Source organism: Oncorhynchus tshawytscha, linkage group LG22 (genome assembly GCF_018296145.1).
Source record: "Oncorhynchus tshawytscha isolate Ot180627B linkage group LG22, Otsh_v2.0, whole genome shotgun sequence".
Taxonomy (NCBI): Eukaryota; Metazoa; Chordata; class Actinopteri; order Salmoniformes; family Salmonidae; genus Oncorhynchus; species Oncorhynchus tshawytscha.
The window spans coordinates 29,300,151-29,327,066 of NC_056450.1; the positions used below are offsets into that span (position 1 = coordinate 29,300,151).

A 26,916-nucleotide genomic window follows, 5' to 3' on the forward strand; every position below is an offset into this window, starting at 1 on the left:
GGGCTGTATCACCGCCTGGTACGGCAACTGCTCCGCCCACAACCGTAAGGCTCTCCAGAGGGTAGTGAGGTCTGCACAACGCATCACCGGGGGCAAACTACCTGCCCTCCAGGACACCTACACCACCCAATGTTACAGGAAGGCCATAAAGATCATCAAGGACATCAACCACCCGAGCCACTGCCTGTTCACCCCGCTATCATCCAGAAGGCGAGGTCAGTACAGGTGCATCAAAGCTGGGACCGAGAGACTGAAAAACAGCTTCTATCTCAAGGCCATCAGACTGTTAAACAGCCACCACTAACATTGAGTGGCTGCTGCCAACACACTGACACAACTCCAGCCACTTTAATAATGGGAATTGATGGGAAATGTAAATATATCACTAGCCACTTTAAACAATGCTACCTTATATAATGTTACTTACCCTACATTATTCATCTCATATGCATACGTATATACTGTACTCTATATCATCGACTGCATCCTTATGTAATACATGTATCACTAGCCACTTTAACTATGCCACTTTGTTTACATACTCATCTCATATGTATATACTGTACTCGATACCATCTGCTGTATCTTGCCTATGCTGCTCTGTACCATCACTCATTCATATATCCTTATGTACATATTCTTTATCCCCCTACACTGTGTATAAGACAGTAGTTTTGGAATTGTTAGTTAGATTACTTGTTGGTTATTACTGCATTGTCGGAACTAGAAGCACAAGCATTTCGCTACACTCGCATTAACATCTGCTAACCATGTGTATGTGACAAATAAAATTTGATTTGATTTGATTTGAATTGGGGATATGGTAATCGAATCCTAGATCTGTAGTTGGGGGTAACTTCTACTTCAAGCATCCTCTCCAAGTTCCATTATGTTATGAAACCTTAAATCAGCTCATAAATCTATAATAGCCTCTTATCTGTTTTCTCTAGGTGGTGTATATCACAGCAACTTTCCCTTTCGTCATGCTTATTGTGCTGCTGGTGCGTGGAGTGACTCTGCCAGGGGCATCTGAAGGGATCAAATTCTATCTCTACCCCAACCTGACCCGCCTACAGGACCCAGAGGTAGGAGCCATAACTCTTACCCAAACCCTCACCCCCACCCCTCTACACATCTTCCCTGACTCTGTGCAATCCCCTCTGCCTGCCCCCAATGACATGACTGCACATATCCCCTTTCAGCATCAATGCATATCTGTTTACTTACACGTCTATCAGGGCCTCTCACTGACATCTCTACATCATAAAGTAATCTAGACTGCGGAAAAGGAACCGGTACACAGCCTTGGTTAGGGCTGGTTGAATTATTAGTGACACTATAATCAATGAGAGAACATGTGCTCGCTCACAATGCAAGACTCGCTAGAACTCTCCAACCATCCAGGTTTATGACATGCACCACCTGACTCGTCGAACATCTCATTCAAAAAACATGGGCATTAATGTGGAGTTGGTCCCCCTTTTGCTGCTCTAACAACCTCCTCTCCTTTGGGAAGGCTTTCCACTAGATGTTGGAACATTGCTGTGGGGACTTGCTTCCATTCAGCCACAAGAGCATTAGTGAGGTCAGGCACTGATGTTGGGTGATTAGGCCTGGCTCGCAGTCAGCGTTCCAATTCATCCCAGTCAAGTTCTTCCACACCGATCTTGACAAACCATTTCTGTGTGGACCTCGCTTTGTGCACGGGGGAATTGTCATGCTGAAACAGGAAAGGGCCTTCCCAAAACTGTTGCCATGAAGTTGGAAGCACAGAATCATCTAGAATTCCATTGTATGCTGTGGCGTTAAGATTTCTCTTCACTGGAACTAAGGGGCCTAGCCCGATCCTTGAAATCAGCCCCAGACCATTATTCCTCCTCCACCAAACTTTACAGTAGGAATTATGCATTCAGGCAGGTGGCGTTCTCCTGGCATCCTCCAAACCCAGATTCGTCCATCGAACTGCCAGATGGTGAAGCGTGATTCATCAGTCCAGTCCAATGGCGGCGAGCTTTACACCACTCTAGCCGACGCTTGGCATTGCGCATGGTGATCTTAGACTTGTGTGCGGCTGCTCGGCCATGAAAAAACATTTCATGAAGCTCCTGGAGAAGAGTTGTGCTGAACTTGATTCCAGAGGCAGTTTGGAATTTGGTAGTGAGTGTTGCATCGAGGACAGATGATAATTACGCGCTTTGACACTTAGAGGTTCAGTTAGTTCTGTGAGCTTTTGTGGCCCACAACTTTGCGGGTGAGTCGGTGTTGTTCCTAGACATTTCCACTTCACAATAACAAAGTTGACCAGGGTAGCTCTAGAAGGGCAGAAATTTGATAACTGACTTGTTGGAAAGGTGGCATCCTATGACAGTGCTACGTTGAAAGTCACTGAGCTCTTCAGTAAGGTCATTCTACTGACAATGTTTGTCTATGGAGATTGCATGGTTTTGTGCTCGATTTTATACACCTGTCAGCAACAGTTATGGCTGAAATAGCTAAATCTACTAATTAGATACATACTTTTGTGTATGTAATTCAATTAGCTCACTGCTGGAGTTAAGATGTTGAGTTTTGATGGAAATGTTTCTTTTTATCCCCCAATTTTGAGAGTGCACTGAAGAGCAATTCAGTGCCCTCAATTTGATTTGAGCTCGCAACATGTTTAATCAAGTAGTTATGTGTCTTAGCCTCAGTAGCTTAGTTACTTGTAAGTTTGATCAGACGCAGAAGGAAAAGGTCATAGTAAAATGCCTTAATTGCCAAATCTCATTGCTTATTAGGTTAATCTAACCCAATTATGTCCCAACAAAGATGAAAAGGGTTGCTGGCCATGTGACCAGAAGTGTATGATGAATGGCGAACTGAGCCGCCTGGTATCATGTTGTTGTTGTCTCAGGTGTGGATCGACGCAGGAACCCAGATATTCTTCTCCTACGCCATCTGTCTGGGGGCTATGACATCACTAGGGAGCTACAACAAGTACAAATACAACTGCTACAGGTGAGCTTCATTGTCATGGTGACGGGGGACTGCTGTAGTAGTAGAGAGAGCAACTCGTGTCAAAGGCGGTTGCGTAAGAAAAAAATGGGAACTTCGGTTCCGTCTGTGTAAATTAACATCCTCCATGACATATGTGTGACATAGGGACTGTTTGCTGCTGGGAGGCCTGAACAGCGGTACCAGTTTTGTGTCTGGCTTCGCAATATTTTCCGTCCTGGGCTTCATGGCACAAGAGCAAGGGGTGGACATTGCCGATGTGGCAGAGTCAGGTATGAGGGTCAAAGGTCAACGGTGAACGTAGTAGTGATGGTGGGCACTGCTAACGAACAAAACAGATGATTGGAAAGTTTTTTTTAAACGATTTAGCCAAAAAGACACCCAGATTTGAAAGAGGGAAAAAACTAAAATGCGCCATTTGAAAAGATAAGTTTTGGAAACGACAATGCTGAAATGTAGAGGTATCGGCAATTGGACACTCCTTGAATAAAGGCCTGAAAGAAACAGAATTGTTGCTTTTTCTATGCTGTGTTTTCCACAGCGAATTTGGCTCTGGTTGAGCACTGTGCCGTGTGTCTGAGCTACCATGTAAAGCTGGGTTAAATAAAGAGCCACTCTATAAAACCACACTCATAATCACAGCTATACTCTACCATTCACAGTCACCTGGGCTCAAAGGCACCAGGTGCACCAATGTTCCACTCTAGGGTTTTTAATCTATTTACAATATTTATGTTTATTTAAAAAATCATTACATCTTATGGTGAGGGGTCATCCATAAGTTTGGAAAGTGTGGATTGAATTTATTTAATTAAGAAATTGTTTACAGTCACTATAATGTGCAATAAGCCAAAATAAAATAAGACAATTCTGTTCCAATTAAATTGTTATCATTTATGTTGGGTAATACAGTAGACTGCTCACAACCAGTGAAATAGTTGTGGAAAATGACAGTGCCAAGTATTGCTATGTAACTGTAATGTTAAGTACTGTACTGCAGTGAGCTGTGGATCCCTGAGGTGGCTTTAACTAAGCGGTTCTGTTTCTGCCCACCTTGATATTGTATTTTATGTGGATTCCGAAGGAGATGCATCTTCTTTCAGCATGCTCGCTCTGTCCAGTTCAGTGTTGCTATTGTTCCTTCCTTGACAACAACCTGGTTCAGAGAGAAACTGTTTCCATGTACTTTAACTTGAATTAGTAAGAGGAGATAATTATATTGTACTGTGACTGTTATAGCTGTGTCTGCTGTGTTTGTCAATTGGAATGATTGAAAATCCATGTCTGATTGTTTTTTTATTGTTGCTATAATTCATGCATATTTATTGGAAAATGATTAACTTGAAAAATAGGTCTTATTTTCTTAAGGTTACAGTAAATGTAAATTATTGTGGATAACAGTAAATAATGACAAATGTGAGGTCTAACTAAAGCTGTGCAATACTTTATTGTGTTGGATGGACTTGCAAGAGTTAATGATATATAGTTGGTTGAGTTCAGTTTCCTGTCTGTTTGTATATGTTCAAGTGCCTTTCAGAATCCTGTTGAATTAGCTTATGCTTTTGAGCAAATCGCTATCTGCTTTGTCAGTATTTGTTTAGCAAGTAAACTAATGCAGGATGCTAGAGTCACACAGCATATGAACGGTAGCAGATATTTAGTGGATAGTTCCTCAACCTATCCAGTCCTTACAGAACAGAAACGCATAGCATATACCAAAGGTTTATCACTTAGTCTCTTCCAGTACTGTAACATTAGCATTCCAGATACTTTGAATGTCTTTAGTTTAATGTTTTTATCCCCCCTCATACCGTCCAAGCTCAAATTAGATGGGTTGGTTAATTCTCTTCCCTCTCTTTCTCCCCTTCACCCCCTTCCCCTCCCCTCTTCTCTTCCCCTCCTCCCCCTTCCCCTCTCGTTCCCCCTTCTCCCCCTTCCCCTCTCTTCTCCTCCTTCTAGGTCCTGGCCTGGCCTTTATTGCCTACCCTAAGGCTGTGTCCATGATGCCCTATCCCACGTTCTGGGCCATCCTATTCTTCATCATGCTTCTGCTACTGGGCCTCGACAGTCAGGTCAGTACTAAACCAATAGCTAGCATACATTACTATTGCTGGTGGTACGTACCACAGTACGTGACAGTACATGTCCCTAGATATAAGGACCTTGTAACAATGTATATCTACACTGTAATTACAATACGTTGTTAGTGTATCTACACTGTAATTACAATATGTTAGTATATCTACACTGTAATTACAATATGTGGTTAGTGTATCTACACTGTAATTACAATTTAGTGTATCTACACTGTATTTACAATATAGTGTATCCACACTGTAATTACAATATGTCGTTAGAGTATCTACACTGTAATTACAGTATGTTGTTAGTGTATTTAAACTCTAATTACAATAGGCCTATGTATTTACAGTACCATGTAAATATATAGGAAGTAGGTACACATACAGATGTGTAATGTGGTATCTTTTCGATTGGTATAGTTCCTTTGAGTACCCAGTACAGTATTCAGTTGTGCTCCAAATGGAGCACAGGGCTGCAGTCAGGTCAGACATGGGTATAAAAGAGATCAACATCAACGACCCCTGGTTTCAAAATAACTTCCAGACAAGAAAGGCGACCCAACACGTTTCACAGCAGGCAGTATTTTTAACCAGTGTTTTCCCAGAGTGGACTCTACTGTTAAAAACAGCTGTTACATCTTGAAGGCTTGAACGCAAATAGTAAACAGTTTTTGTAAAAGTGTGTGAAATTAAATGAATCTCTGAACGCATAGTAATTTAGTAGGTAGAACCAAACAATCTAGTCCTATAGCCTTCCTCTGAGGTGTCCCTGCAGCCCAGAGTCCCGGGGCGTTGATTAAGATGAACGGAGGCAAGGCCAGGGAGACAACACAGGAGTGGCATCAGTGGGGTTCTCTCACTATCACATTTCCAGCTTCCAAGTGTAATTTTACTCTGTGCTAAGTCAGCCCTCCTCATGGCCAATGATATATCTCAGCCAAACAGGAGATCAGGATGATGGTCCAAACTTGAAATAAATACTTGTGCTTCTAGCACTACTATTTCCATAGGCAAACTGAGCAGTAGGAGAGTGGCCGTCATTCTTGGCCATACATTTTATGCAGATTAGAGGTGCTGAATAAAGTATTGTTTCATTCCTTGTATGCCATAGTTATGAGGAGTGGGCTTGTTGTAAGATGTGGGGAAAACTGTTTTCAGTGTATGCTGAATAACCAAGTCTATTTCACTAAATCAGAGTAGTGTGACTCCAGATACATTTACCGTGACGACAGCAGTACTGCCTATTAAATAATTCAGCCCATGACAAGACAACTGGAGTAGCTTGAAGTGGAGAGGGTTTCCATGAAGAATAGACTAGAGAAAGAGAGGGAGGGAGGTGGAGGGCGAGAGAGAGGTAGAGACTGGGAGACAGTCAGTGTTGTTTTGCATCAACAAACCAATAGGAGGCCTTCCCAAGAGAAGACTTGTTTAGAATGTCTCATTACTGCACAACAAAGACAGCAGTCATTCTCTAGTCCAGTCTAATCAGTGATTTGAGAAGAAAGAAAAGTGAACATATAGAGAGGCAGACATTACTTTTTGTTAAGCTTTTGACAGACCACTGAGAAATTAAATTGGTTCCAGGCTCCACATTTTTAAAATGTTTCCATATTCCTGTACGCTGACTGTACAAAACATGACCAGATGAAAGCTATTGTCCCTTATTGATGTCACTTGTTAAATCCACTTCAATCGGTGTAGATTAAGGGGAGTGTGAATGGGCAAGACCAAAGAGTTAAGTGCCTTTGCACGGGGTATGGTAGTAGGTGCCACGTGGACCGGTTTGAGTGGGTCAAGAACAGCTGCTGGATTTTTCATGCTCAACAATTTCTCAGGGTATTTGCTCATATGAGATCCAGGGCTATAAATATAGGTTGTTACTTTATAATGTATTTATTTAGTATTCATGTTTTTGTAATGAGGCCTAAAAGCAATATCAATTATAGTGGTAATGGATGTCCGAGTTCTGGTGGGACATTAAGGTTGATATGTTGCTTTCTGTCTCCCCAGTTTGTGGAGGTGGAAGGACAGATCACCTCCCTGGTCGATCTGTATCCAGCCGCCCTAAGGACAGGTTACCGCCGCGAGATCTTTATAGCTGTAATGTGCTGCATAAGCTATCTTTTGGGACTTACCATGGTAACGAAGGTAAGTACACCAACAGCACTTTAACATACAGTGCCTTGCGAAAGTATTCGGCCCCTTGAACTTTGCGACCTTTTGCCACATTTCATGCTTCAAACATAAAGATATAAAACTGTATTTTTTTGTGAAGAATCAACAACAAGTGGGACACAATCATGAAGTGGAACGACATTTATTGGATATGTCAAACTTTTTTAACAAATCAAAAACTGAAAAATGGGGCGTGCAAAATTATTCAGCCCCCTTAAGTTAATACTTTGTAGCGCCACCTTTTGCTGCGATTACAGCTGTAAGTCGCTTGGGGTATGTCTCTATCAGTTTTGCACATCGAGAGACTGAAATTTTTTCCCATTCCTCCTTGCAAAACAGCTCAAGCTCAGTGAGGTTGGATGGAGAGCATTTGTGAACAGCAGTTTTCAGTTCTTTCCACAGATTCTCGATTGGATTCAGGTCTGGACTTTGACTTTGGCCATTCTAACACCTGGATATGTTTATTTTTGAACCATTCCATTGTAGATTTTTCTTTATGTTTTGGATCATTGTCTTGTTGGAAGACACATCTCCGTCCCAGTCTCAGGTCTTTTGCAGACTCCATCAGGTTTTCTTCCAGAATGGTCCTGTATTTGGCTCCATCCATCTTCCCATCAATTTTAACCATCTTCCCTGTCCCTGCTGAAGAAAAGCAGGCCCAAACCATGATGCTGCCACCACCATGTTTGACAGTGGGGATGGTGTGTTCAGGGTGATGAGCTATGTTGCTTTTACGCCAAACATAACGTTTTGCATTGTTGCCAAAAAGTTCAATTTTGGTTTCATCTGACCAGAGCACCTTCTTCCACATGTTTGGTGTGTCTCCCAGGTGGCTTGTGGCAAACTTTAAACGACACTTTTTATGGATATCTTTAAGAAATGGCTTTCTTCTTGCCACTCTTCCATAAAGGCCAGATTTGTGCAATATACGACTGATTGTTGTCCTATGGACAGAGTCTCCCACCTCAGCTGTAGATCTCTGCAGTTCATCCAGAGTGATCATGGGCCTCTTGGCTGCATCTCTGATCAGTCTTCTCCTTGTATGAGCTGAAAGTTTAGAGGGACGACCAGGTCTTGGTAGATTTGCAGTGGTCTGATACTCCTTCCATTTTAATAGTATCGCTTGCACAGTGCTCCTTGGGATGTTTAAAGCTTGGGAAATCTTTTTGTAACCAAATCCAGCTTTAAACTTCTTCACAACAGTATCTCGGACCTGCCTGGTGTGTTCCTTGTTCTTCATGATGCTCTCTGCGCTTTTAACGGACCTCTGAGACTATCACAGTGCAGGTGCATTTATACGGAGACTTGATTACACACAGGTGGATTGTATTTATCATCATTAGTCATTTAGGTCAACATTGGATCATTCAGAGATCCTCACTGAACTTCTGGAGAGAGTTTGCTGCACTGAAAGTAAAGGGGCTGAATAATTTTGCACGCCCAATTTTTCAGTTTTTGATTTGTTAAAAAAGTTTGAAATATCCAATAAATGTCGTTCCACTTCATGATTGTGTCCCACTTGTTGTTGATTCTTCACAAAAAAATACAGTTTTATATCTTTATGTTTGAAGCCTGAAATGTGGCAAAAGGTCGCAAAGTTCAAGGGGGCCGAATACTTTCGCAAGGCACTGTATCTCTATATCTCTAAGACATGTTGTTTTTACCTTACTTGTAAGACACATTGACATACTACGACTAGTGGCAGGTAGCCTAGTGGTAAGAGCATTGGGCCGGTAACCGAAAGGTTGCTGGATCTAAATCCCGGAGCTGACAAGGTAAAAATCTGTTGTTCTGCCACGGAACAAGGCAGTTTACCCAATGTTCCCTGATAGACTGTCATTGTAAATAAGAATTTGTTCTTAACTGACTTGCCTAGTTAAATACAATTTTTTTTAAATCACTTCTGGGACCGTTGTAATTAAATTATGTTCACATACAGAAACATCTCTTCAATATAAGCTAACGATACACACTGTCGTTTCTACTACACACAGTTCAGGTTAACATATAAGATAAGATCACCACAGTTTTTCCACATACTTTGCCGTTGTCACAATTTTGCGACCCAATATGGGGTTTCTACTAACGACCTCTCATATCACATCCTGTGTGCTTGACATCACGAATGGAACAATTTGGAATGCTATGTTCCAGTTAACTTTACTTCAATTATATCTCATATCTCACCACCTGTTGAACTCTCCTTTCATTGGCCCAGCGCCCGCATTCTGATGTATCAACCTCCTCCACTTTTCCCTACCCATGCCCACCCCATCGCTCTCCCTTTCTGTATTTCTCTCTCACTCTCTTTTTGCTATGTGCTTTCTTTTCAGGGTGGCATGTATGTGTTTCAACTCTTTGACTACTATGCAGCCAGTGGTGTGTGCCTTTTGTGGGTTGCATTCTTTGAATGTATTGCTGTAGCCTGGGTATATGGTAAGTTTTTTTTGTTGCCCTTTTTGCCAAATAAAGTGTGTAGCCTACATTTAGGAAACACATGTTAAGATACTGTGTTTTTAAAGTGTTAAACAAAAACAATAACACATGAGTTATGACCTTGCTTGGGGTAAACAATAACCTTGTTTCCTTTCACGCCAATTGTAAATCACTTGAATTGGCTTTTACGCATGGCCCATTGGCTTCTATTGAAGGCAAATTACTAAGAACTATGCCGCCTCATCACAATGACCTTTATAATGAAGAGGTGAACAGGAGCACAATGACCCAGCTGCCATTCCTAGAGGTGTTTTTAGTTACGCTGTTATAGCCCTTATTAAGAGAGCAAGCATGCCGGTATTGCTAAGAATAGCTTATCATGCAATGGCACATAGGCCATAACAGGGGTTGTCTGTCATTGCTGAGTAGAACCTGTTCCTAGTTTTGTAACGGTTAACAGTAAACTAGGGCTGGATTCAATCTGTATCACGGAAGTATCGGAGTATCTGTGTTAAAATGTAAAGGTCATTTCCTATTGAGCTGACATATGCAGCGTTTACCGTGAATGCAGTCTCTGCTAACGTGGGAACATTGCCCTTAAATTTAAATCGAGCAAAAGTGTGGCTCTTCCTTGAAACTTCTGCAATACGGATTGAATCCAGCCCCTACAGAGAGATTGTTTATGCCATAATATGTGACTTCATGGAAAAGCCGACAGGTAGATTAGGGTGTTTATAGAGGCTATGATGGCGCCACATCCTGTACTGTAGCTTTTGTCATTGGTCTAGAGATGAAGAGATACTGATTCTGTTTTAAGTTAATACATCACCCTGATGTTTTACCTCGAGAAAATGCACGTTTAATATGATGGTTACCTTTATTGTATAGGAGACTAGGAGTGTGTCTCTTACAACAAGTCTGTTCTTCTGTATGGTTGACAGGCGCTGATAATTTCTATGATGCAATTGAAGACATGATTGGCTACCGACCAAACCCGTGGATGAAATGGAGCTGGACCTTTATCACTCCCGTCCTCTGTGCGGTGAGTGTTCAACAGCCCGACACTGTTACAGTGTGATCAACAGCCCAACCCTGTTACAAAGTGTTCAACAGCCCGACACTGTTACAGTGTGATCAACAGCCCAACCCTGTTACAAAGTGTTCAACAGCCCAACCCTGTTACAAAGTGTTCAACAGCCCGACATTGTTACAGTGCGATCAACAGCCCAACGCTGTTACAAAGTGTTCAACAGCCCGACACTGTTACAGTGTGTTCAACAGCCCGACACTGTTACAGTGCGATCAACAGCCCAGCGCTGTTACAATGTGTTCAACAGCCCGACACTGTTACAGTGCGATCAACAGCCCAGCGCTGTTACAATGTGTTCAACAGCCCGACATTGTTACAATGTGTTCAACAGCCCGACATTGTTACAATGTGTTCAACAGCCCGACACTGTTACAGTGCGATCAACAGCCCAGCGCTGTTACAATGTGTTCAACAGCCCGACACTGTTACAGTGCGATCAACAGCCCGACACTGTTACAATGTGTTCAACAGCCCGACACTGTTACAGTGCGATCAACAGCCCAGCGCTGTTACAATGTGTTCAACAGCCCGACACTGTTACAGTGCGATCAACAGCCCAGCGCTGTTACAATGTGTTCAACAGCCCGACACTGTTACAGTGCGATCAACAGCCCAGCGCTGTTACAATGTGTTAGCCCAATGTTACAATTGTTCAACAGCCCGACACTGTTACAATGTGTTCAACAGCCCAACGCTGTTACAATGTGTTCAACAGCCCAACCCTGTTACAATGTGTTCAACAGCCCAACCCTGTTACAATGTGTTCAACAGCCCGACACTGTTACAATGTGTTCAACAGCCCGACACTGTTACAGTGCGATCAACAGCCCAACCCTGTTACAATGTGTTCAACAGCCCGACACTGTTACAATGTGTTCAACAGCCCAGCACTGTTACAATGTGTTCAACAGCCCGACATTGTTACAGTGCGATCAACAGCCCGACACTGTTACAATGTGTTCAACAGCCCGACACTGTTACAATGTGTTCAACAGCCCGACACTGTTACAATGTGTTCAACAGCCCAACCCTGTTACAATGTGTTCAACAGCCCGACACTGTTACAATGTGTTCAACAGCCCGACACTGTTACAATGTGTTCACAGCCCGACACTGTGACAATGTGTTCAACAGCCCAACCCTGTTACAATGTGTTCAACAGCCCAACCCTGTTACAATGTGTTCAACAGCCCGACACTGTTACAGTGCGATCAACAGCCCAGCGCTGTTACAATGTGTTCAACAGCCCGACATTGTTACAATGTGTTCAACAGCCCGACATTGTTACAATGTGTTCAACAGCCCGACATTGTTACAGTGTGATCAACAGCCCAACCCTGTTACAATGTGTTCAACAGCCCGACACTGTTACAATGTGTTCAACAGCCCGACACTGTTACAATGTGTTCAACAGCCCAGCACTGTTACAATGTGTTCAACAGCCCAGCGCTGTTACAATGTGTTCAACAGCCCGACACTGTTACAATGTGTTCAACAGCCCGACATTGTTACAGTGCGATCAACAGCCCAGCGCTGTTACAATGTGTTCAACAGCCCGACATTGTTACAGTGTGATCAACAGCCCAACTCTGTTACAAAGTGTTCAACAGCCCGACACTGTTGTGTTGTGGTTCTGAAAACATGAGGAACCTCTTTGATCAGAGTGATGATGTACTGTAGAATGTCTCCGTGAGGGACCATGTCCTAAACCATTTTTCTTGTTGTTCCCAGGGTTGTTTTATCTTCTCATTGGTGAAGTACAAGCCACTGACCTATAACAAGGTGTATGAGTACCCAGACTGGTCCATCGGCCTGGGCTGGTCTCTTGCCCTGGCCTCCATGATCTGCATCCCCATGGTAATGGTCATCAAGATCCTCCAGTCCGATGGCCCGCTCATCGAGGTACGCCAATACAAAGATGATGCTAGATAACCTAGAAGATGTCCCAAGTCATTGATAAAGGGTGTAGCAATTGTGGGAATGGCATGCGGTATGCAATTGCATAACTTGTATTATATGGCACACAAGATATAAGATATTCACATGATACAGTATACCATGTAATATGATTTTATGGCATGATATAAGGATGATTTTCCCTCTCCTCCTCACAGAGGATTAAGGCAGTGGCGGCCCCAGTAAAGGGAGGTGCGAGTTCTCGCCCCAAAGAGTACAGCATGAAGGGCAGCGAGCTGACCCAGCCTCTGGACCCCAATGGGAACGACGGCCTGATCAATCCCACCCACACCATTGTAGAAACAATGATGTGAGCACTCTCTGTGAGAGGACATGCTGATTGACGTGCTTTCTATGTTTTTATCATATATTTGCTAACTTTGATAGTGGTAGAACCAGGTTTACATTGTTCTATATATCCGCACTAGGAATATTCTGGTTTGGTTTCTATGACGATGATGATGATGATGATGATGGTGAAGAGAGCTACATTATATATATTGTCGTTGAGTTGTTGTAGTTTTTTCTCTCTGTATTTTTTTTATGTTGTTGTTACCGTTGTTGTCACCGTTGTTGTCGTTGCTGTAGTGGGTGGTGATCTCAGTTCAGGCAATATTTTGAGATAGAACATGTTGTTCTATGTTAATTAACTTTCTATTGATTGTTGAGAATTGAGAAGGTGTTTGTTCGGAAATACTAGAAAAAAGTAATTTTCACTTATCACAAATAGAGTAAACTAAACGTGTAACATGTTAGGTAGCAAACTATTAAGATAATTTCCTCACATTATTGTGGCAGTATCCTTGTCTGAGGTCATTTTTTATCTGTTGTCGTTGTTGTTTGTTTTGAGATTCAACCGAATTTTTTTTAGTTGCGCTCGTGGACACCAGCCAGTCACATCTGCTAGTAGAGTAGACATCCACACCACCTGAATGTATAGTGACAACATGCAGTGTAAATATAGAAGTTCATACGTCCTTAAGGTTAACTATGGCCATGCCCAAATACTGTACAAAATGTTCCCGGAAGGATCACATGTCCTTAGGAGGGAGGCAGGAAAGGAGGTGGGGAAAATAAGGAGGAAATGAAGGATAAAAGGGAAGAAGCATTTTAAGAGTATTTGTACATTGCCTACAGTCTGCCCCAGTGCATTTATTGAAACCTCTCTTTGCACTTTATACGTTGAGTTTCACCTTTATTGTAGTGATCTCTTATGATAATGGTCCACAGGAGGCTGCTGAGGGGAGGACGGCTCATAATAATGGTTGGAATGGAATGGTATCAACCAAATGGAAACCATGCTGTTAATATATTTGATACCATTCCATTGATTCGGTTCCAGCCATTACTATGAGCCTGTCACCCCCATTAAGGTGCCACCAACCTCCTCTGTAATGGTTGCAAGAACCTACAGTTACATTTGCACCATTTCAAAAGGAAAGTATATAGCTTCAAACCTTTTTGGTATTGTTCACTTTATTATCTATCGGTACAAACAGGAGCATTAGACTCTCACTCACTTGCTATAAATATATCAAATAAAAGGTGGAACATTTCCATCAAACATTCTGTTTCTTTAGGAATAAACCTGTGAGAGTTGTGAGAACCATAACTTGATTGGAGTAAAAAATGTAACCTTAAATATCAAAATGTTTTTTCTAAAAATGTGAAATAATCGTTTTTTTCTCTCCAGTGCACTCATTTTAATATAGCAGCAATGGTCACTAAATATCTGTATCATATGAATCTACTACCAGACTCTGGATTTTATCATGTTCATTTTAGGCAATTGTATTTTAGTATTTTACTTGTTTGTATTTTAGTATTTTACTTGTTTGTAAATCACATATGCCTTTTTGTATTAACCATTTTATACTGTACATCATATGAACATTGTCACTGATGAGGACTGATGTTTTCTGAATACAGTCAGCAATTTGTATTTTAATGTTAAATGTTATGAGCCTGAATTAATATTTGCAGCGTGTAATATTCATCAAAGAAATGGCCTTTACCACTCAAATTATTTGATTTCAATTTGAAAACAGATGTAAAAATACAAAAATTGATATGTGACCAACCTAAAAAATATGAATGTTTAAAGTTCAAGTGAGATTATTTTACCCAATGCATGTACATGAACATCCACAGTACAGTGCTTGGTCAGAAAGATTACTAGTCCAGAGGGCGATAAATAAACCCTGTTGGAAAATCAAGTGTACCAAAGTATTTTTGTCTAACGTCTGTCCTTCTTTAAGATGCTCATTGCATCATCTCTTCCTAGATTGAAAATAAACTTATTTTTCTTTACACGTCTTTGAGTGAATTATTCATTTGTTCTGTGAAGTGCATTTAAGTAACTTTCCCTAGGGTCTACTGGCCTGCTTCTCTCTCATCTTCTCTCTCATACAGACTGCTATGGAAATACTACACACATTCACTTCTAACATGAGGATATTATTCTACATTCTTCCATATTCATATTCCATATTCATATCCTACATTTATATATTGAAAAGGACTTAAAACAAATGCATTCAAATAAGGAGGCTTTAATAACCACGCAATAAAAATTGTATCTTGTGTAATTATCGAATTATGTTGGTGTTAATAGAGTAGACTCATATTTAATTAAACAAATACAATTGTACTGTTGTTATGGTGCTGACAGACACCCTGCAGGAATTGAGTGCCTGGGCTTCTATTTTAAGACTTTTTCCTGTAATCACACACCCTGTCAAAATGACCACTCACAGACCACTTATGCTTGGTCACAACAGTGAAAGTTACTGATGCGCTATAGGATGTGGCAGCTCTGACCCCTCAGATGACCTTGATAGACACATCCTATACGTTCCTCTCAGAATTACTTCACTTTCAACATCAGGTCCAATGCAGCTGTTTTTATCTCAGTATCAAATCCATTATGTGTAACAATTAAAAGCACCTTACTGTAATTGTTTTCAATTCAAATGGTAAAAAAAAAAGGTTCTTAGCAAAGAGCAGTTTCTCAAGCAAAAATTGTCCTAGGACTGTCAGAGTGGTTTGAGTGGGGAGGGGACCAAATAAAAGTAACTGTTATTAGCAGAGAGGTTTGGAACTCTCTTGATGATCTATTAACTAATGCCTGGTGATGTCACCATGTAGGCGAAAACTCCATCCCACCAAAACAGGCAGAGATTTCTGGCAGATTTTCAGTTCTTACACTCGCTCTTACACTAAAAGGGCATTATCATCACGTTCACAGTATTATTCCAACCTCATTGTGTGGAAATATACAAACAATTTTTAGGTATATCTACTACTGGGTCGGACCCCCCCTTTGCCTCCAGAACAGCCTGATTTCTTTGGGGCATGCTAACTTTGCGCAAATGGTCTCAAGGGATCTAACGTTGCCAGGAAAACATTCCCCAGACTATTACACCACCGCCACCAGCCTGTACCGTTGACACCAGGGAGGATGGGGCCATGGACTCTTTCTGCATAAGCCAAATCCTGACTCTGTCATCAGCATGACGCAACAGGAACCGGGATTCGTTGGACCAGACAATGTTTTCCCCCTCCAGTGTTGCTGATCATGTGCCCACTGGAGTTTCTTCTTCTTGTTTTTAGCTGAGAGGAGTGGAACCCGGTGTCGTCGTCTGCTGCAATAACCCATCCGTGACAAGGACCAACTGGTTGTGCGTTCCGAAATGCCGTTCTGCATACCACTGTTGTACTGCCCCGTTATTTGCCTGTTTGTGGCCTGCCTTTTAGCTTGCATGATTCTTGCCATTCTCCTTCGACCTCTCATCACAAGCAGGACTGCCGCTGATTGGATGTTTTTTGTTTGTTGCATCATTCTCAGTAAACCCTAGACACTGCCATGCGTGAAAATCCCAGGAGGCCAGCTGTTTCTGAGATACTGGAACCGGGGCACCCGTCACTGACAATCAGACCATGCTCAAAGTCGCTTAGGCTACTTGTTTGGCCCATTCTAACATTTAATCAAACAGTAACTGAATGCCTCGATGTCTGTCTACCTGGTTTACATAGCAAACCACAGTCACATGAATCAAACCATCTCTGTGAACTGGGTGGTGTACGTAATAAACTGTCCACTGAGTATGTAAAACACAGAAACATTTTGATTGCACTGGGCCTCTAATGTAGCTAGTTTTAGCCAAAATGGTTATTAAAAGGTAGGTGAAACCTTAGAATGGCAGACAGTGGCGTAGTACAGTTGAGAAGTCCCTCTGGTGTTGTGGAAAACTCTGACCCTGTTGCCAGTGACAGAAACATATGGGTGTAGCAGAAGTGGTTCAGTGCACTACGCTCATGTGATGAGTAATGTAATACCTGATTAATACCGAAAGGAATAATATGACTTCATCTCCACCTTGCTGATCAATACTGTTTTGTTCAGCAAGTGCTGCTTCAACAAATCACAACACATCTTGCACCCAACTCCCCAAAATAGCCAACTATATTTATTTGAACTTGAGTCCTACTTTGTCCCCTTGGGTTGGCCCTACGGCAGCCAGTGTGACAGCTCATTGACACTTCTGGTAAACGATCCTAGTTGTCCTCTCTGCCATAAATCCACTGACCGGTGGAAATCATGTGACAACTACACCTCACCCACAAAGACGTGACGTTCACATCTACAGAGAAGTGGGAGTGTGGCAGGTCTGAGACCATTGCAGATTGATGTTCAGCTTGTTACCAGGCATCAACAGTGTGGGGGAGGCTGGCCAAACATGGTTGGAGTAAGGTCTTTCTTTCTAGATATAGTAATGAAATCCTTAATTAACCAAACTATTCAGGACATTATGTTCCTTCTGCAAACGTTCCTTCACTTGATGTCCAATGAGGATCCATGTAGTGTTTGCTCAATACCTAAACTAGCAAAGATCACGGCTCAGCTAGAAGAATTCAAGAAAGAAAAAAAAATACATCCCATCAGTCATATCTTTATTTTCAGAAAAAGCAGGAAATATCTCATTAAAGAATAAAATCATCCATTTCATGTACATCTCACAAAACAAATTCCTTCAAATTGGCTCACTCCACCCCCCCCTACTTAAATAGCAATGATTGGCTGCAGCTGGGGGACCATGTAAACAGAAGAACTGTACAGAGAACAGATACTGCACTCAGTCACATCTTAGATACAGAAACCACACGCAGAATGTCATTACAAATAAAAACATTATACATAGGGAGACCATGTACAGACCGTGTACTGAATAATATTCAGAAGCACCTCAAATAAAATGTATAAAAACAAAATAGTCCTCTGTATCAAATGGGACATTTTTCATGTGTGATGAAATAATCTAAAAACATGGTTTCCTTCCTGAGGATTAAAAAGCAGATAGTTGAGCCCTGAACGGGACAGCATGACTGCAGTCTCACTACATCTCTACACCAGCCGTTACATTAAATTAAACAAATCATCTTATTTCCACTGAGGCAGCTTGGTAAGCAGGCCAGGGCTAGACATGTTATGTAAGAGCTTTATAAAACCATACAATGTCATGATAAAACGGAAACATCTCCGGGGAACATTCTGTCTGACAGAGTAGGAAAGCGATGGCAATTGTACAGCGCAGAAATGTTCCACAATTCCCCCTTGTGAACAATGTGAGCTTTCTACTAGGTGGGGCATTAAATCCTATAACTACATGCTTACCAACATGGGTGGGAGTAACAGCCATGGAGGTTCAGAAAAATACTCTAATCCAAGGCCACACCTTATTGAGTTGGGGCCTTAACGGATACATGAAAATGGTTTTAAAGGAAATCACTCATCTCAATTGAAATGTATTTTATTCCACATTTGGCAGGGGACGTGATCCACTTAAGAGTCTGTTTGTGGGGAAACCACACCCTGGACTCCTGAGAGTTGATAGTCTGGTATAATGCCTTCTGAAACGTGTATACATAGGACTAGAGCCAGGAGCTTTTCCTAGTCAGGACAAACTCCTGGCCTCACATGGGAGATGCTGATATTGAGGGTGAAATCTAAAGAGATGTGACCAGAACAACACAATCAAGTAGTGTGTTTATGATAAGGAACACTCCTTTAGTGGGTGACAAAGCTTTTCAAAATAATGTGACTATCACCAATCGTGGTACAATATAATCTAGTGCACGGATCTGATTTGGGTGAACTACCAGTGCACGGATCTGATTTGGGTGAACTACCAGTGCACGGATCTGATTTGGGTGAACTACCAGTGCACGGATCTGATTTGGGTGAACTACCAGTGCACGGATCTGATTTGGGTGAACTACCAGTGCACGGATCTGATTTGGGTGAACTACCAGTGCACGGATCTGATTTGGGTGAACTACCAGTGCACGGATCTGATTTGGGTGAACTACCAGTGCACGGATCTGATTTGGGTGAACTACCAGTGCACGGATCTGATTTGGGTGAACTACCAGTGCACGGATCTGATTTGGGTGAACTACCAGTGCACGGATCTGAACTGAACTACCAGCATGGATCTGATTTGGGTGAACTACCAGTGCACGGATCTGATTTGGGTGAACTACCAGTGCACGGATCTGATTTGGGTGAACTACCAGTGCATCTGATTTGGGTGAACTACCAGTGCATTTCTGATTTGGGTGAACTACCAGTGCATGGATCTGATTTGGGTGAACTACCAGTGCATGGATCTGATTTGGGTGAACTACCAGTGCATGGATCTGATATGGGTGAACTACCAGTGCATGGATCTCATTTAGGTGAACTACTAGTGCATGGATCTCATTTAGGTGAACTACTAGTGCATGGATCTCATTTAGGTGAACTACTAGTGCATGCTAGCAACAAAAGTGTGGCTTGGTAAAATAAATAGAGAACTTGATTACATAAAACCGTTGACAAGAACCTTGCGAAACAAAAACACTGATCCCAAAAGTATGAATTACACACTTCTGCCCTGTCTATCCAGTAGCTATTAACAGTGTGAGAAATGTAATGAGAAAAAGAAACATTCTGAAATCTAACTTTTGTTGTGGACAAAGTAGAAGGTGTGATAAAACAGTCGTTTGTAAGTATTTGTCCTTCATATGATGGCCATTTAATAACAGGGATAAAGCCTGGACCTGAGTCACCAAGTCCATCTTCACAAACATTTTAGACTTCAGGATAGAGTGGGGGATCTAAAATAGAAATATATGCAATACTTGGCAAGTAAACAGTGAGTGACAGTTCAGCATTCTATCTATTTGGAGGTGCTAGTTAGCTGTTTTTTGCTTGGGGTTGGCAATGTGGGCCAGGAGGGGAAAGAGAAGGCAGCCAGCCAACCCATGGCTTAAATAATAGTCCAGCACAGCATGTGCCCACGTTCGTGTGTCAAGTGTGTGTGTACATGTAACTGCACCAATACCCAGCAAAAGGTCACAGAGCGTCAATTAAACACACAATAAATAAAATAAAAAATAAATGCTGAGGTGGTGTGCCAAACACACCTGCTTCTATGGGATGGAAGTGTTTCTCTAGGATTTCTGCAGAACTGAGCAACGCTAGTGTTGTCATCCAGAAGCTGTTACGTGATGACATGTGTTTTTTCCAGAACAGCCCTAGGAGCCTGACAGAGTCTCCTCTGCTCTGCTCTAGATCACATGATTAGACTGACTAACACTGGTCACACAGTGTGAATGACAGTGTGTCTGTGTGAATATTCACATACAAATGTATGCTCATGTGTGAATGTGGTGGTTGTGTGTGTGTGTGTGTGTGTGTGTGTCTGTACAAGAGATATGAAACTAAATCAGTGTGTGTAATGTGCAGTGCCTATTAATACATAATCTCCCACCTGGACCTTGGTCACAGGGCGATACTGTTGGTCCTGTAATATGGGAAGTCCAACAGTGAATCAGACGGGTCCTCGCAGTCCTGTAGCGGCCCATTATCTGCCTGTGCCAGGGGGTTCCTTCTGATTACCAGGTCCAAGCGGTCTCCTGCTTCAGTGATGAGGGGGACGGTCAGGCAGCAGTCAAAGTCTCTGGTCCTTACTCGGTTCACCTGGAACAGGAGAGGTCAGGTAACATATCACACAGGTGTAGATACTGTAGAAGGGGAACAAATTACATTAGTTGAACAAAGATGTGTACCTGCAGAATGCGGTCATAGGGTTTCAATCCGGCCTGGTCGGCAGGACCATCTGGTCGGATCATGTTGACATAGGCACCCTTCTCCAGGAGGCCGTCTGACACACTGAAGCCGAAGTCTCCACAGTCTGGGTCCTTCCTCAGGGTCACCTAAAGGACAGACAGTAAGGCCCATTCACTTGACTCGTGCAAGTCGCCAAGCTCTCCATTGGGTCCGGCACAGTGTGGGGTGTAAATTTACTTAAAGTCGGAGTGCAACGACTCTGACCCCAAAGGACCTTGCTCGCCGCAACCCTCTTGCGGAGCACAATGCCTCCTCCGTGGAAAAACAATGGCTCTCTCAGTACAATGCTATTCTTGCACAAGTCATGTGAATTGAGCTTTACAGGTTACGCATCTACAGGCTCAGTCACTCATATGTTTTTTTTGCAATGTAAATGATGCAGAACCTAAGATTAATGTGGGATTATGACTGTCAAGGGTAATTAAACCAATATCAACAATTATGTATTCAATCTTCAATGAATGTTTGTTTTTAAGGGCGTTCAGTTTCAAAGTGCTTGTGCCCTTTACTCAACCTACCACCCAAGCCAACAGTACATTACAGCACAACAGAACAGACTTCTATACATATAGCGTTTAGGTCACGTCTGCCATTTCCAAGCAGCAGTCTGAGCCATCAGAAAAGAGTCAGGAGTCAAAGCATCTGGCTCAGCGTGCGGTTTTATGTCTTTATCTATTACCCCACACTTTACAAGTCCTGACTGGCCTGGCATCCACTGGGTCCAGTTAGACCCCAGTCATGGGCAGAGTTGTGTGCAGTGGCATGGTTTCATGGGTGCGAAGGGAAGCCAGGCTTCCACAAAAAATGTTGTTCAATTCGCAAGAGGCTGAATATATCTCACAGGAGAAAGCATCCGATGGAGTGAAACAGCTTCCTTCTGTCTCTCTACATTAAGCACATTATCTGATACTGTCCGGTCCAAACAAGTATGACATTGTTGCCACCTGTAGCGTTAAATGCAAGGGAAGCCAGTGAGCATTTGGTCTCCCTTGACATTCACAGCTCAACTATGAATGGTCCTGGTGAAAGAAATCAAAGAAATAGTGTCAAGGGAAGCTAGTTTGGATTTGGCATCTCTCCTATCAAATTACTTTGAGAGCATAGGTCATTAAACAGCATCTCGTGTTGTCGTCCTCCAGTGGCTAGCTAGCTAAAATTCTCTCTTTCCTAAATTAGCCATGGATAGAGATGGGAATTTGGAGTTGTGGTTTTACTTAATTCTCTGTACTGGCCAATGATTATAATGGCGATTCTGATCCAACCATTAATTCATACATTGTTGTGCCCCTGGCCTGAGATGGAAGTTCATTATGCAGCTAGAGGTGGAAGGGTAATATTAACGAGCTAACGTTGCCCATGAATGGAAGTTAGGCGAGCAAGCATTTTAGCCAGGTAGTCTAGGACAACAAAAAATTAAAGCCTGTACTGTATGACAGCGTGATAGACCGTTTCGTCAACATGAAAGAGAGGATGGCATTGGCATTTCTCTGCAAGTTGGGTGACTCAACATGTTTTTCTACTCAGAACCATGGACAGCCACATATTTTGCTTATGTTGGACTAAATTAAAATAAGATAAATGAAAACAATTCTGGTATCTTTTAGTTGTCACTGTTTTAGACTAAACAGAGGTGATTTGATGTTGAAATGAAGTTGAGATGGTGCTGGAATAGTGGAGGCAACTCCTGTTATTTTGCGACTTGTGGTAACTCTGGTTCTAAATCCATAGTTTTTGTTGTTTTCATTTATTTTATTTTAATTTAGTCCAACATAAGCTAAATATGATGTGGCTGTCCATGGTTTTGATTTCTGTCTGAAAATGTTGGAAATATTAATTTACTTAACCATGCTGTAGGTCATGTAACTTTCTGTTACATGTAATATGCGTCTCAGACTTCACCGGACAGAGGTTGCTATCCGGTTTTGTTACAAAACAAAGGTGTGGTTGAATTTGTTCTGCCATTGTCTTATTGTCTTGGCCTGTAGGCCTATATATCACAGTGGCAAGGCATATGAACTGACAGCAAACAACGCAATTATCAGAACACATACAGTGTAGGTTGTAATATGGTCTTGTGGTGGCTTTACCCACGCACTGCGTGTTAAAACACCATGTTGAGGCCCATACTGAACACTTGGTCACCACCACACGCACACAGCTGATTCCATTAACGTTCTTTATATTGTTGTGTGGTTCTAAAAAGGAAGGAACAATACAAGCATTAGGACCCACTAAACACTAAGAAATAGATATACAATAATAAAAAGACAAAATTGTGGCATAATATGAACATAAACGAATGCAAAGGTATAGCAACACTGTTGAAATGCAATAGGCTACTTATAATATGGCAATACAAATACATGCATTAGCTACAAGCTAACCATAAAACTTCACTCAGAAACACTCAGACTAACAAATAGGCCTTGTCCTGAGTCAGACATTGCACACACCTACACATATTTCACATGTTCAAGAAAAGAAAACAGCATGTTGAAGTCAGTCATTACACAATACTTATTCTTCTCGAGACGGTCGGTGAACAAGCTCTACCAAGAGGTGTGCAGGGCGGAGCCCTGGAGTGCGTCCAAGTGCCCTGATTGGTTGGATGAACAGAGGTGTGAATGGGTGATTGACAGGGCTGCAGGCCAATCAGTTTGAGAGGGGCAGCCTTTTGTATAGCCGCACCTGGATTTCTTTGGGGGTTAAGTCCTGAAAGGGCCTAGTCCTATCCTGCAGGATAGGCAGGAAAGTGAAGGGACCAGGGCAGTGAAGGGTATCCAATTAGGGGACCATAGGGGCCAGGAGGGTGCCGGCACTGGTATACATAAGTGGCTTAGGGAAGGGAGGTGCACAGAGGCGCAGAGACAGCTTTGGGCAGCCCCATGGAACACCACAAGTGTTGCAAAGGACCCTCTAACTCTAGTCCATCTGTTGGCGCTGAGTAAAATGCCAGAGGCTGGTCATGGCTGGAGGTGGTGGCTTGCCTACTGCTGCGGAGGATTGTGGCATGCCGGCCACAACTGTCGTTAGCAGCTCATTGGCTGTTGCTGCTGAGGTTGGTGACTGCCTCACCACTGCTGAAAGCAATGGCACCCATGGTGGAGCAGGTGAGGACCCCTGGGCGAGGCTCATCAGGGATCTGGAGGCAGGGGCAGACTGGGCCCTGAAGACGGGCAGGAGGTTTGGCATGTAGCACTGAGGGATCGGACTGCTTGTCAACTGAGACTGGGGGCTGAGGACTAACTGAGGGCAGAAGCTGCAGACCTAGTGTGGCAAAGAACCTTTAGCCTGGTGGAGCAGTGGACTGAGGGTTGACTAGAGCTGTAGACTTTGAAACTAAAAAATCTTATGGCTGGGAGCCTAGTGCCAATAACTTGGGCCTGACAGGTAAAGTAGCTCTGGATCTAAGAAGGAAAACCCACTCTGGACCTGACAGGGAGACTCTCACACTGACTCTGGACCTGCCAGGGAGAACGACTAATAGCTAGGAGAGCAGTGGAGCTCTGGGCCTACTAGAGGAACTGGTAACTCTGAGCCTAACCGGGTAAAAGCCTGATGACGCACCTGGGCTAGGTACTGAGGGCAGACTTATGCTGGGGAGACAGACCTAGCATGGCGGGAGACTGATGATATAGTGCTAGGGACCGAGAGCTGACAGTCTGGAGACAGTGAGCCGAGTGCAGCAGCACTTGGGGCCTTGCAGGGTAGGAGGCTCTAAGCCTGAACACTTAACACCTTCCAGGTAGGCAGGAAACTGAATCTCTGACCCTACCAGGAGGGAAGGGAACTGGACATCTTGGTCAGGGGGGACACCAGGGGTGACTTCTGGTGGGACACTGGAAGTGTTGTGTGTCGAGTCCCGAAGCGACATCTGGTAGGTCTGGCAGTAGCAGGACCCTTGGGGCTGGAATTAGCATGGTGCTGGCAACCCGGGGTGGATAAGCCTGCACTTAACCTTGCCAGTAGCTGCAGGCTGTGGTTACATACTAGGAGCAGGCATAGCATCCACAGCTTGGCTTGGGATCTGGACCAGGAGGCGTTCCCAGCGCACTGGTAGATACAACATAGGCGGGGCCTCCCGAGTGGCACAGTGGTCTAAGTGGTGTGCACTAGAGATTCTGGGTTCGAGTCCAGGCTCTGTCGCAGCCGGCCCCGACCGGGAGACCCATGGGGCGGCGCACAATTGGCCCAGCATTGTCCGGGTTAGGGGAGGGTTTGGCCGGCAGGGATGTACTTGTCCCATTGCACACTAGCAACTCCTGTGGTGGGCCGGGTGCAGTGCACGCTGACACGGTCACTAGGTGTACGGTGTTTCCTCCGACACATTGGTGCGGCTTGCTTGTGGGTAAATGGGCATTGTGTCAAGAAGTAGCGCGGCTTGGTTGGGTTGTGTTTAGGAGGACGCACGGCTCTCGACCTTCGCCTCTCCCAAGTCCGTACGGTAGTTGCAGCGATGGGACAAGACTAACTACTAATTGGATACCACAAAATTGGGGAGAAAAAGGGATGTAAAAAAATATATATATTATTTTTTTATTTTTTTAAGATACGTAGGCTCCAGCCGGGTAGGGACTGGAGCGACTACGCCTTGTGGGCCACTTCGGAACGTAGTAGAAGTCCCAATGCTCCCATTGAGGTGGTGAACACTCTGGCCCGGGGAGGCCTGGAGTAGAGTCTCTCAGGTAAGCAGCTGGGCTGACTATGGAAGTATCAGCAGTGGTGGTGCTTCTGAGGCCATGACGATGTTTCTAGCCAGGGGGGCCTAGAGCGGTTGCGGTCAGGAGAATAACGGCAGTAATGGTGCTCCCGTGGTGGTGACTCAGGCCGGGAGGACCTAGAGTACGCCCTCCTGAGCTCTTCCTGCTCATAGATCAGTAGTCCCTCTGCAGCTCCTAACCACCTAACCACTGAGAAGGCCTGGAGCAGGGCTTGTAGTAGTCTCTTGGATGAAAAAGTGAGGAAGGCTCAGGTGCGTGACTGCTTCGTATGGCGGGGGTGGGCTGAGGTGGGTGGTGATGGTTGTCTCGTGGTGAGATGCACAAACTCCTCTTTGGTTATCTCAACATCTTAACTGTAGCAGGATAGAATCTGTCTCGATTTTTTTTTAAACTATTGGTAGCTAAATTAAAAATTGGCTAACAGGAGCTCGGCTGTGAATGCCCTCACCCGCTAGTAACTTATGCTGATTGCTTAGGTTCTTCTCACTACAGTGTTGTCCATGCTGAGGCCCATACTGAACATTTGGTCACCACCACGCGCGCACACCGACACAGTTGATTCCATTAATGTTCTTTATATTGTTGTGTGGTTCTAAAAATGGAGAAACAATACAAGCATTAGGATCCACTGAAGAGACTAAGAAATAGAAACACAGTACCAGTCAAAAGTTTGGACACCTACTCATTCCAAGGTTTTTGTACATTGTAAAATAATTGTGGAGACATAACTATGAAATAACACATATGGAATCATGTAGTAACCAAAAAAATGTTAACCAAAAATAGATGTTATATTTGAGATTATTCAAAGTAGCCACCCTTTGCCTTGATGACAGCTTTGCACACTCTTGGCATTCTCTCAACCAGCTTCATGAGGTAGTCACCTGGAATGCATTTCAAGTTAATTTGTGGAATTTCTTAAATTCTTAATCTGTTTCAGCCAATCAGTTTTGTTGTGACAAGGTAGGGGTGGTATACAGAAGATAGCCCTATTTGGTAAAATACCAAGCCCATATTATGGCAAGAAAAGCTCAAATAAGCAAAGAGAAATGACAGTCCATCATTACCTTAAGACAGGAAGTTCAGTCAAGGCGAAAAATGTCAAGAACTTTGAAAGTTTCTTCAAGTGCAGTTGCAAAAACCACCAAGCACTGATGATGAAACGGGTTCTCATGAGCACCACCACAGGAAAGGAAGACCCAAAGTTACCTCTGCTGCAGAGGATAAATTCATTTCTTCAGTTACCAGCATCAAATTTCAGCACAAATAAATGCTTCACAGAGTAACAGA

At 43.2% G+C, this 26,916-nt stretch overlaps 3 protein-coding genes across 8 annotated transcripts in view; 2 read left to right on the forward strand and 1 right to left on the reverse strand.

The window, feature by feature from the left end:
• Positions 1 to 15,042, forward strand: part of slc6a6a (solute carrier family 6 member 6a) — a 38,908-nt gene extending 23,866 nt beyond the window's left edge. For all 3 annotated transcript variants that reach the window (XM_024385047.2, XM_024385048.2, XM_024385046.2), the window contains exons 6-14: positions 951 to 1,085; positions 2,894 to 2,997; positions 3,142 to 3,266; positions 4,954 to 5,066; positions 7,086 to 7,223; positions 9,584 to 9,686; positions 10,628 to 10,728; positions 12,508 to 12,678; positions 12,891 to 15,042. In XM_024385047.2, the coding sequence (XP_024240815.1) occupies positions 951 to 1,085; positions 2,894 to 2,997; positions 3,142 to 3,266; positions 4,954 to 5,066; positions 7,086 to 7,223; positions 9,584 to 9,686; positions 10,628 to 10,728; positions 12,508 to 12,678; positions 12,891 to 13,046 (1,146 nt within the window). In that variant the 3' untranslated portion in view covers positions 13,047 to 15,042. The remainder of the gene's footprint in view (positions 1 to 950; positions 1,086 to 2,893; positions 2,998 to 3,141; positions 3,267 to 4,953; positions 5,067 to 7,085; positions 7,224 to 9,583; positions 9,687 to 10,627; positions 10,729 to 12,507; positions 12,679 to 12,890) is intronic.
• Positions 10,735 to 12,501, forward strand: LOC121840456. 2 transcript variants are annotated; one of them, XM_042304054.1, is made up of 2 exons: positions 10,735 to 11,404; positions 11,565 to 12,501. In XM_042304054.1, exons 1-2 carry the CDS (start codon positions 11,123 to 11,125, stop codon positions 12,411 to 12,413), a joined length of 1,131 nt encoding a protein of 376 aa, XP_042159988.1. In that variant the 5' UTR covers positions 10,735 to 11,122; the 3' UTR covers positions 12,414 to 12,501. The 2 variants fall into 2 exon arrangements, with proteins under 2 accessions (XP_042159988.1, XP_042159989.1); XM_042304055.1 differs by having other exon boundaries at positions 11,677 to 12,501.
• A 4,303-nt stretch (positions 15,043 to 19,345) lies between the features above and the next one.
• grip2a (glutamate receptor interacting protein 2a) overlaps positions 19,346 to 26,916 on the reverse strand; it is a 55,448-nt gene continuing 47,877 nt past the window's right edge. For all 3 annotated transcript variants that reach the window (XM_024385038.2, XM_024385037.2, XM_024385039.2), the window contains exons 23-24: positions 20,845 to 20,991; positions 19,346 to 20,755 (exon numbers count right to left, since the gene is read on the reverse strand). In XM_024385038.2, the coding sequence (XP_024240806.2) occupies positions 20,558 to 20,755; positions 20,845 to 20,991 (345 nt within the window). In that variant the 3' untranslated portion in view covers positions 19,346 to 20,557. The remainder of the gene's footprint in view (positions 20,756 to 20,844; positions 20,992 to 26,916) is intronic.

Coding starts and splice junctions, on each gene's coding strand:
- LOC121840456 (XM_042304054.1), top strand. CDS start 11,123: ATGTGTTCAACAGCCCGACACTGTTACAGTGCGATCAACAGCCCAGCG. Junction 11,405..11,564: donor CAGCCCAGCGCTGTTACAAT/GTGTTAGCCCAA, acceptor CACTGTTACAAT/GTGTTCAACAGCCCGACACT.